Raw genomic sequence first — 11,267 nt, 5'->3', positions numbered from 1 at the left:
GCTTCTTTTTTTTTTTAAATAGAGACTGGGTCTCCCTATGTTGTCTAGGTTGGTCTCGGACCCCTGGGCTCAAATGATCCTCCCATCTGGGCCACGCTGGCAAGAACGATTTCCTCTTGTGTCTACACTGCCTCGGCCTCCATTTCCTCCTGACTCCATTTCCTCCTGACACTGCCTCGGCCTCCATTTCCTCCTGACTTGCTTCTGTGTCCACCTCTCCTTTGAGACTGCTGTCACCATGTCCACGGGTGACCCCCGCGCTGACCTCGAAGTGGGCACCTCTGTCCCTGGCAGCAGGCAACAGAGTGGATGGCTCCTCCTTCTTGAAGCCCTGACCCTCCACACCCTTCCTTTTTTCTGCCTCCAGACATGCCCCATCTTTTCTGTCTGCTTTACTGGCTTGATTCCGGGACTCTTTTTTCCTCTCCATCTACAGCTCCCTTAGGCGATTTTCAGCAGTTCTGTGACTTTAAATGTATCCATATCCTCCCAAACATACACTTGTAGCCCTGACCAAAATATCTAAGGATGACATTAAAGATGGATAAACCCAAACCCACGATGGCAACTCCTATGCACAGAGGTGCCCAGCCAGTAGGATGAACGTGGAATTTATCACCCAAACACGGATGCTTCTAAAGGGGGTTCTATTAAGTAAGCCAGAACCACAGACACAACTTGTGCTTTCCCAGGCAAACTGGGACATATATCACCCTATATTGTGTGTCATTTCCATCATAACAGTTCAAAATGGAAATCTGTCATCCACAACCCATCTCTTACTCTGCATCCCATCTCAGTAAAAGGCACTGACGCCTACCCATTTTCTCAAGATAAAAACCCAGAAATGTAAATGATGAACCCCACCATCCTTGAGCGGTTCTCTCATCTCCCACACAATCTATCCACAAATCCTCTAACGCCAATCTGCTATCTACATTTGAATTCTGACGACACTCCCATCTCCTCAGCCAACACCCTAGGCCAAGCCACCCACGCCTTCTGCCTGCTAGCCAGTCTTCCGGCCCCCACTTTTGTCCCCCTCCAGGCTGTTCACACAGCAGCCCAGTTAAGCTAAGCCTCCTAGAGCTTAACTCCGATCATGGCACCCCGTAATTAAAAGCCTTCCGCAGTCAATGAATGATTGCCATCTGCAATAACACAGTGAGCTTCACAAACATGAGGCTGAATAGAAGAAGCTAGATATAAGGACTGTATGATTCCATTATAGAAAGCTCAAAAACAAGAAGAATGAATCTCAGTTACTAGAAGTCAGGAAAGTGAGTTCTGTTTCTTGATCTGGGTGCTGGTTGCAGCACAGGGATTTTTGGTTTGTGAAAAAAAATTCATCAAGTTTTTTTTTTTTTTTTTCCAGTTGGGGTCCCACTCTGTTACCCAGGCTGGAATGCAGTGGCACACTCACAGTCAACCCAGCATCGACCTGCTGGGCTCCAGCAATCCTTGCAAGTAGCTGGAACTACAAGCACATGCTACCATGCCTGGCTAATTTTTTCTCACCGAGTTGCCCAGGCTGGTCTTGAAACTGCAGTCTCAAGCAATCCACTCACCTCAGCCTCCCAAAGTGCTGGGATTACAGGCTGAGCCACTGAGCCCAGTCACCTTTTTTTTTTAAAGTTTTTAGAGGCCAGGCACGGTGGCTCACGCTTGTAATTCCAGCATTTTGGGAAACTGAGGCAAGAGGACTGCCTGAACCCAGAGGTTCAAGACAAGCCTGGGCAACTTGGCAAGATCTCATCTCCACAATAAATACAAAAAATTAGCCAGGCATGGTGGTACATGTCTGTAGTCCCAGCTACTTGAAAGACTGAGGCAGAAAGATTACCTGAGCCCAGCAGGTTGAGGCTGCAGTAGTCATGAATATGCCACTGCACTCCAGACTGAACAACAGAGTTAGACCCCAACTCAAAAAAATACAAGTTTTTTAGAGACAAGGTCTCTGTCTGTTGTCCAGGCTGGAGTGCCATGGACTGGTCACTGTAACCTTGAACTCCCAGCTCAAGTGATCCTCCAACCTCAGCCTTCTGAGTAGCTATGATTACAGGCATGTACCACTTTGCTCAACTTTTTTATTTTTTGTAGAAACAGGGTCTCACTGTGTTGCCCAGACTCATTAAATTGATATATAGTTATGACTTACGTACTTTGAATATCACATTTCAACTAAAAAAATTTAAAGCAGGTTGGGTGTTGTGGCTCATACCTATAATCCTAGCAATTTGAGAGGCCAAGGCAAGAGGATTGCTTGAGCCCAGGAGTTTGAGACCAGCCTAAGTAACATAGCAAGACCTCATCTCTACAAAAAAATTTTAAAAAGTAGCCAGGTGGTGCACACCCTTAGTCTCAGCTGCTCGGGAGGCTGAGGTAGAAGGATCACTTGAACCCAGGAGGTGGAGGTTGGGATGAGCCCTTATTATGCCACTGCACTCCAGCCTGGGCAACACAGTGAGACTCCGACTCAAAAAAATAAAAATAAAAAAAGCAAGACACCCTTCAGCAGTTTCCCTCGGTACTTGTAATACAATCCAAACCCCTTGCTTTGGCCTGCAAGAACACATGCTGTCTGGCCCTCATCTACCTCTCCAGTTTCATCTTTCCAGTTCAGTCTAGCTTGTCACACTCAGTCACACCAGCCTTCCGTCTGTTTCTTCAATAATCCAAGCTATTTTCTGCCCCAGGGCCTTTGCCCTGGCTGTCACCTCTTCTTGTTTCTGAATAGTCAGATCATATAATCATCTCTCAGCTCGGATGTCCCTTCAGAAACATTTTTCCCCAGTTTCTTAGTATCATAAAACTTCATGAATTTCCTTTACAGCACTTCTTTCTCTGTCTACTGTATCTTGTCTTTTTTTTTTTTTTTTAATTGTCTAGACCACCCACCACCAAACTCCAGGGGAAGAGGGATCTTATCTGCTTGTTTGCTGTTGCATCGCCAGGGCTTGGTGTGCTGCTGGGCCCCTGGGAGGTGTTCAATAGGCAGACCAGCAGCAGGGTGGGCCTAAGAGGCAATGGCAGTGACCCTAGCGAGTGATGGCCAAGCCCAGACCAGGGCACTGGGAGCTGAAATGGAGAGGAGAACGCTGAGAAAGACTTAGGAGTTACAACGAAGCTGGTGGGCTTGGAGATCTAACCTTTCCGTGACTTCTCACCTCTCCCATGATAAAAACCAGTCTTTGCCGTGTCCCTAGGACCTACGCGGTCTGTCAACAGCAGTCTTCTGACTCCTGACTCCTCCCCTTCCCTGTCACTCCCTCCACCCCAGCCCCACTTGGGCTTCTGAGTGTGCTCCTGCCCAAGGACCTCTGCACATGCCACTCCTCTGCCAGGCTGCTCTTGCCTGAGATTGCCATAGTGCCCACCCCCACCCTTTCAAGTCCCTGCTCCCATGTCACTTTCTCAGTGAGGCCTTCCTTCCCAGCCCTGTCCCCTCTCCCTGCTCTGCTTCACACCAGAGTTCCCCTGGCAGCCCCCTCTGACATACCATGCGTTTTCCTTTTTTTGTTTATGATCTATCTCCCCACAATGCGAGTTAGTAAGAAGCAAGATTCCACACCAGGACTCTCTGACCCCTAGGCACTTGCTCTAACCATTGCACCTTAGGGCTCCAGGTGGCTGCTGCCACACGGACACCCCACATTCCCAGCAGGGAAGCTTGCCCACCCACATGGACACCCATGCTGCCCCCGGCTCCTGGGCTCTCGCACAGAGGAAGGCGTCAACCCTGTGCCAAGATTCCCCCACCTGCTTCCCCCAAATCCTCAGGCACTGACAAGCTCCAGCTGGAGCCGGGTGCTCCCGGCAGCCTGCCCCCGGCTGGCGGGCGCCAGTTCCTGGCAGAGGGGCTGGTGTGTAATTAGAAACTCCGCAAGCTCCCTAATTGCCAGTTCTGCTCCCCAGCCGGGAGGCTGGCGCTATTCTGAGCCGCCCTTGTTGCTGGCTGCCTGAGGCATGTGGAGAGGAGCAGGCAAGTGCAGAGCCAGGCTGGCTGGAGGTGGCCTTGGGGAGGGCTGGCGAGGTCAGAGGGGGCCGCATGGTGGCGAAGGGCTGGAGAGGGGCCAGAGGCCAAACGTGGCACCAAGAGAGCTGCTGCCCTAGCTGGGGGCCCGGCTGGTTTCTCAGCTCAGTCAGCGCCATGGCCGCCTCCCCACCTTCCCCTCCACCCCCCAGCTCCCACCCATGCCCAGAACAGTGATGTCAAACCAGCCGGGCCCATTCATTCTTTATTCAGATGGCATAAAAATCACTACAAAAACTTTACAAAAGAGCCTTAGGGAGCTCACAGGGCCCTTCCCTGCATCGGTCCCTGAGCTACTGGGCAGAGGGAGAAGACAGGAGAGAGGAAGAAAGGGGAATCCTGGCAGTGTTGGCCTCTCCAAGGACCAGCAGGGAGAGCAGGGTGACAGGGCATCGGGGTGCATGGGAGGCTGATAGGCCTCCAGTAAGTTATGGCAGAGCAGGTTTTGTCAGACAGCCCACCTTCACACCCCGAGCAGGACACGGGGCCCCCTGAGGGCTGAGGCTGGCCCACGGTGTGTGACCCAGGACAACGCGCTGCCTCCTGAGCCACCAGCGGGACCTGTCTCTCCTCTCCCTATCTGAGGTGTCCTGGGACAAGTCCACAGGCAGCTTCTCCCTCCTGCCCCTCCCTCTCTGGAAAACAAAAGTGGGGATGTCCCGGCTGACTTAGAAAATGACCTAACCTATCTCCCAACAAAACTGGACCCACAGCTGACCTCCTGCCCAAGCCCCAAAATAGGACACACTCTGCGCCCCCTTGGGAGAAATGAGGGACCAATCTCACCCCCTGATGCCTGCCCCCCTCCCGGCCCCACCCACCCTAAGCTCCCCAAGAAGCCATGGGAAAGAATGGCTCCTGTCCTCTCTCAGACTGCCCACTGGCATCCGGCCCCCAATCCCACAAAGCTGCTTGGAAAGTCACGTGAGTTGAGAGGCGGGTCCAGGCAGGGACTCAGGCTGCTGTGGTCACAGCCCCTCACTTGGGGCTGCCAACCTGGGGGTAATCCTCCTCCGAGGGGGGCGCAAGTTTCAAGTCAGGGCCGAAGAGCTTGTCTCCGCGGGGGAAGAGCTTCCGGTCGTGGAGGATGTCCTTGTTGTCGGGGGAATCCTGCTGTTCCTTGAGCTCTCGCTGCGCACTAGGGTTGGGGTTCCTCACGCTGCCCACAAAGAGGGGCAGGCCCGTGGTGTCCTCGAAGACGAAGAACAGGAAAGGGCGGTTCACGCTGAAGGAGGAGAGGGACATGCGGGACATGGCCACGCTGGTTGCTGCGGCCGCCTCCACGCCGACCTCGCTGAGCTCCAGGGTGGACTGATGCTGCACGCCCGACACCACCAGGCTCTGGTCGGAGATCCCACGCAGGTCTGGGGCCCGGAACAGCTCCTGCAGGCCTGCTCGGGGCCAGAGATGGCTGGTCAGAGCTGCCCTCTGCTCCACAGGCTGCCTGGACCTGCTTGGGAGGGCATCTGACATCCTGGCCAGGGAACAGCCGAACTCACAGATGCCTGCTTAATTCCTACTTAACCTTCCAAGTCTCAGCTTAAACATCATTTCCTCCAGGAAGACTTCCCTGATCCCCAGCTCCAAAGTCCAGACTAGGTGCCTTTTCAATGTCCTCCCAGGTGAACTGGAGAGAAGCCCTCTGTCTTACATCTCATGATGAATTAAAAATACCTGATTGCTTGTCTGCTCACCCCATTAAACTGATCTAATACAATAGTGTACGTGGTTCCCAGTGCCTGGAATGTAGAAGTTGTTTAGCAAATGGCTGATGGGTAGAGGCATCCTTTGAACAGCGTGACACCCCAGGGGAGGCAGCATACAGATTCTTTGCAATGTTTGATCCCTGGGTCATCTCTGCTTGCCCTAGGATAGAGGGTCCAGGGGGTTGGAAGCAAACTGTCTCACCCTCCCTAAGCCCTGGAAAAGACCAAGACATGGGGTAGCTTTGATGCAGACATACTGCCTGCTAGAGGCTTCCTCCTCCCCGCAGGGCTGGCCCACACCCGGCCTTCTTACCCAGCTGGCTGAGGGTGGCCACCAGGTCCATGTGGTGTTTCAAATGCAGCTTAGGCAGCCGGACCTTGGTGGGTCTCTCCCGCAGCGAGGGCTGGTGCAGGGTGTCCCAGCTCAGGTTGGCCAGGACCTGGGACACGTTCCATTCAAAGCGGGTGGGTACAATGACCACAAAGCTCATGTTGTTCTTAAAGGGGAAATGAGCCACCTTCAGACAAGGGAAGGAGAGAACGTGAGAACCAGAAAACACTCAAACCCAGGTGGGGGCTGGACTAGCGTATACTTCTGAGACAGATAGACTGAGGTTCCTCTGAAGTCCCACTGTGGGTTGACGTGTGATTGAATGAGATGCTGCTTTTACAGTTTCTTGGGTGTTTTGGGGTTGGAGTCTCACTCTGATGCCCAGTGAAGTGTGCAGTGGCACACTCACGGCCACCGTAGCCTCCACCTGCTGGGCTCAGGCGATCCTTCCACCTCAGCCTTCCAAGTTGCTAGAACCACTGGCACATGCCACCACACCCAGGTAATTTTTTTATTTTTGTAGAGACAAGGTCTCACCAAGTGGCCCAGGCTGGTCTCAAACCCCTGGACTGAGGTAATCCTCTTGCCTCCCAAAGTGCTGGGATTACAGGCGTGAGCCACGGTGCCTGGCCTGCTTTTATAATTTCTAGCAGTGTCTGCGCTCATCAAGGGAGCTCAATAAAATAGTGGTTTTCCCTCTTCCTCTGCTACCAGCTAGCCTTGTGGCCTGAGGCACAGAACCGCCTGTCTTCGCTTTGCAGTTCCTCCTTGTGTCCCGTGGACAGGATCACTGGTTTTCACATCACGGCTGGATTTGGGGAAGAGACACTGCAAAGGGTGGTTCTCTCCCCTCCCCTCCCCACAGTGACTTTGCCAGCTGTGAATACAGACTGTGATTCGGGGTAAGACTTCATTTGAAGGGGTTCTGCAGTTAAAGCACCATGAACACCACCAGTCTTGAAGGCCTCCTGCAGCTGTGACTCCTTGGGTTCTAGACAAAGCACCTGTGCGCGGGACCCCTGACAGTGGGAGGCTGAGAGCCAGAGTCTGACTGCCTGGGCCTGACTGCCGAGGACCTAAGGAAGAGACATAGCCTGGAGAGAAGGGGCAGCAGGAAGAGGGGAACTGGTGGGGAGGTGAGCCAGACCATCCTCTTTCAGAGCCAGCTGGAGAAAAGCCAGGACGCTGCTCCAAGGGCCTGCCCTGCCCACAGCCCCCTCCCAGAAGGGCTGCTCAAGTGGCTCCTTGACTCCTTCCTGCAGAAGTGGCTGTGCTCTCTGTCATGCTTGCCTTGTGAAACTAACAGACACTGCCATCTCAGCTACAGGGATCAATGCCCAAGCCAAGAGGACCACAGTTAGGCCAGAAAGAAGGGAGGCCATACCTGAGATAACTGGTCTAATCAATCACAATGTTCCATAAAGGATGCTGAGAAATCCAACCCAATCAGATACTCCCTTCTAAGAAACACTGCATGAGAACTATGTTGAATCTCTCAGGCTTGGGGGTGCTGAGACCCTGAGTAGCTGCAAGGCTCCTGGGGTGGACTCCATGTTGCTTGCACAAGTGATAGGCCTTTGCAACAAGCCCCCATCATCAAAAGTCACCTGGGTCTCAACTCACTGCTCCCTGACCATTCACTCTATTTAAAAAACCTTTAACCAGGCACAGTGGCTCATGCCTATAATCCTAGCACTTTGGGAGGCTGAGGTGAGAGAATTACCTGAGCCCACACGTTCAAGATCAGCCTGAGCAACATGGCGAGACCTCATCTCTACAAGCTGAGCATGGTGGTGTATGTCTGTGGTTCCAGTTACTTGAAAGGCTGAGGTGGAAGGATCATCTGAGCCCAGCAGGTCGAGGCTGTTGTGGCTGTGAATGTGCCACTGCACTCCAGCCTAGGCGATTGAGTGAGACTCCGATTCAGAAAAAAACAACAAAACAACAAAAAACCACTGTGGTCGTTAACAGATCATCTCCTTGCTGGGTACAGTGGCTCATGTCTGTAATCCCAGCACTTTGGAAGGCTGATGTGAGAGGATTGCCTGAGTCCAGGGGTTCAAGACCAGCCTGGGCAACTTGGCAAGACTTCTTCTCTACAATAAATCAAAACATTAGCTGGGCATGGTGGTGTATGTCTGTGGTTCCAGCTACTTGGAAAGTTGAGGTGGGAGAATTGTCTGAGCCCAGCAGGTCGAGGCTGTGGTGGCTGTGAGTGTACCACTGCACTCCAGCCTAGGTGACAGAGTGAAAGACTCCAACTCAAAGAAAAAAATTAACTGGACATGGTGGTACACACCTGTAGTTCCAGCTACTTGGGAGGCTGAGGCAGAAGGATCCCCTGAGCCCAGCAGGTCAAGGCCGCAGTGGCTGTGAGCATGCCACTTCACTCTAGCCTGGGCAACGAGTGACACTCTGACTCAAAAAAAAAAAAAACAGAAAAAACCCAGGCAACCCCTTCGGGTCCCCTCCCACTTGTGGGAGCTTTTCTGTCCCCTCAATAAATCCTGTTTTCTCAAAAAACAAAACAAAACACAAAATCACCTTCCTTATCTTCCTTCATAGCACTTACCACTGTCTGAAATTATTGAATCGATTCACATGTGCTCGTGTACTATGGATCGTCCCTCCTAAGAGGAGGGACCTGTTTTCCCTTGTGCTCCACAAAAACCCCAGAACTTGGAGCAGTATGTGGCACACAGCAAATGCTCAGTATACAGTGGGTGCCAAAAAAATGTATACGTATTTTAAGAGATGTTAAATATGGATTTTCAAAGTTGAATTAAATTATGGTAGCAATGTGTAGTATGACGTTCATTCAATCGTTTCCACCATTTTTTTTTTTTTTTTACTGTCTTGCCTGTCACATGATGATGTGATCATTCATTTGATTAACACCATCTTTTGAGTGAATGTTATACATTTTTGGGGACCCCATATGTATTTTTGTTAAATGAATGAACCTCAAAGAGCCCAGGGTCTCAGTGCTCCTGGTGGGCTGGGCACAGTGGAACCTTTCAGAGCTGCCTGCCCCAGGGACATGACCGCAAGGAAGGTGGAACACCCCCCAACCTCTGTGCCTGCTCCACGGCCTGTCTACTCCCTTTCCCACCCCCAGCACCCAGGCCTGAGCTGTTAGGCAACCAAGAGCGACCTGTATCTCAGGCTGCTCCAGCAAGAACCAGCGCAGAGGGTAAGAACGGGCTTGCATCATCTCTACCGGCACCGTGAACTGCTCGTCCAGGTGGAAGGAGTCTCTCTGGGTGAGGCTTGGGTCAAATTTGCTCTTCCAGAAACCTACAAACAGGCAGAGTTCATGCAGACCAGGACTAGCTTGGGTTCTACACCCCCAGTGTTTTGCCCATCCCAACCAGAACCCATCCAAGGGATGAGAGGTAGAGGCCAAGACCCCAGGAACTGCACCTCATGGGGTCACACTCAGTCACCCAATTAATTAGAGGTCTCTTCCCTGTAGCATTTCTGAAATCTAGCTAACCTGGCAACATAGCCAGTCTCTACAAAAAATTAAAAAATTAGTCAGGTTTGATGGCATGTACCTGTAGTCCCAGATACTGGGGCTGCAGCAGGAGGATAGCTTGAGCCCAGGAGGCTAAGGGTGAAGTGAATTAAGATTGTGCCACTGCACTCCAGCCTGGGTGACAGACTGAAACTCTGACTCAAAATTTTTTTTAAAATTTTAAAAATTCCACCAGGCTCAGTGGCTCAGCTTGTAATCCCAGCACTTTGGGAGGCTGAGGCAAGTGCACTGCCTGAGCCCACAGGTTCAAGACCAGCCTGGGCAAATTGGCGAGACCTCGTCTCTACAATAAATAAAAAATTAGCTGGGCATGGTAGTGTTTGCCTGTAGTTCCAGTTACTTGGAAGGCTGAGGTGGAAGAATCGCTGGAGCCCAGCAGGTCGATGCTGGGGTGACCGTGAGTGTGCCACTGTGCTCCAACCTGGGCAACAGAGTGAGACTCCAACTCAAAAATATGAAATCAATCAATCAATCAATCAATTCAAGTTTGGGCTTGTATTTGCCCCATTCTCTGTAATGCTCCCAAGGACCTGCCCCTGGGGCTTTTCAGACCATTTCCTCCCATGTACTCTCTCCATAACAACCTCATCTGGTTCTTGGGTGTCCCCTTCCCACCACACCCAGACGGCCCCCTGCCTCATGGCCCAGACGACGGAGGAAAAGGGACCCTCAGAACAAAGCCTGCATTGCCCAGCTCAGCCTGCAGGGCAGGAGTGGGGCTGCCAGGTGGGGCTCTGAGAAGAGGAGAGGCGCACCCTGAAAGTGGATGGCATTGAGGAGAAGCAACACTGTGTTATCTGGCAGCTCCGAGAGGAACTCTTGAATCTTCCCTTCCGTGGCCTCCTTCACCCATTGGTTGATGTTTGTCAGGTCATCCTCCTGCCTTCCCATCAGGCTCACGGGCTTTGCACCAAATAGCTGTTCCGATTGTTCCAGGAAATCTTCTTTGATGGGAAATCCTACACACGGAGGGCCAGAGGCTGTTCCCAGGGCTCAGGGCTCCACAGCCACTGGCTATCCAAGGCCAAGTCCATCTCTCTCACCCTTCTCCACTCCAGGGCACTACCAAGGGAGGGCCCTGCCATCAGCACCTACCTTTCTGCAGGTACATCCTGGCAGCCAATCGGAATGCCCCAGGACCCAGGTTCTTGCTGAGGTAGCTCAGCAGATGGGGGAGGCAGGGCCCTGAGTCTGCATGCAGCACCTGTTGCAGCCTCTGCAGTGTTTGGTTCTGAGCACCTGGAGAGGACCACACGGGCTAAGGCCCCAGCTGGAGGTTCTCTCTCACCCCCGCTGCCCACTCCAAGTCTTCTTGGATACCCATGATGAGCATGCGCAGACGATCACAAACTCTCCTCTCATATCCTCTGAGTTGTCTCCGTGACAGAACTCCCGAATTCTACATTCATCTCTGCAGCTGACAGGCTAGGTGACCTCACCCTCATGCAAGGTGCTTTCCCTCTCAGACCTCAGTTTCCCACAATGAGACCCTCCGGTACAATGGGAGATATTGTACAAACTCTTGTATAAAAATTATCAGAACCAGCCAGGCTCGGTGGCTCAGCCTGTAATCCCACGCCTTTGGGAGGCTGAGGTGAGTGGATTGCCTGAGCCCGCGGGTTCGAGACCCGCCTGGGTAGGCGAGACCTCATCTCTACA

General features: G+C 52.4%; 1 protein-coding gene across 1 annotated transcript; it reads right to left on the bottom strand.

Annotated features, from left to right (window-relative positions):
- Positions 1-4,225: 4,225 nt before the first annotated feature.
- On the bottom strand, positions 4,226-10,847 carry SERPINF2 (serpin family F member 2; the record flags this gene model as incomplete). Its single annotated transcript, XM_008063411.1, has 5 exons — positions 4,226-5,424; positions 6,053-6,257; positions 9,225-9,367; positions 10,364-10,567; positions 10,704-10,847. Coding segments are annotated over 5 exons (1,109 nt in total), but the record flags the coding sequence as incomplete, so codon positions are not given.
- Between the last annotated feature and the right edge of the window lie 420 nt (positions 10,848-11,267).

Source organism: Carlito syrichta, unplaced genomic scaffold (genome assembly GCF_000164805.1).
Source record: "Carlito syrichta isolate Samal-C Ts95f unplaced genomic scaffold, Tarsius_syrichta-2.0.1 Scaffold306835, whole genome shotgun sequence".
In the NCBI taxonomy this organism is placed as follows: Eukaryota; Metazoa; Chordata; class Mammalia; order Primates; family Tarsiidae; genus Carlito; species Carlito syrichta.
This window is presented reverse-complemented; position numbering and strand designations above follow the sequence as displayed.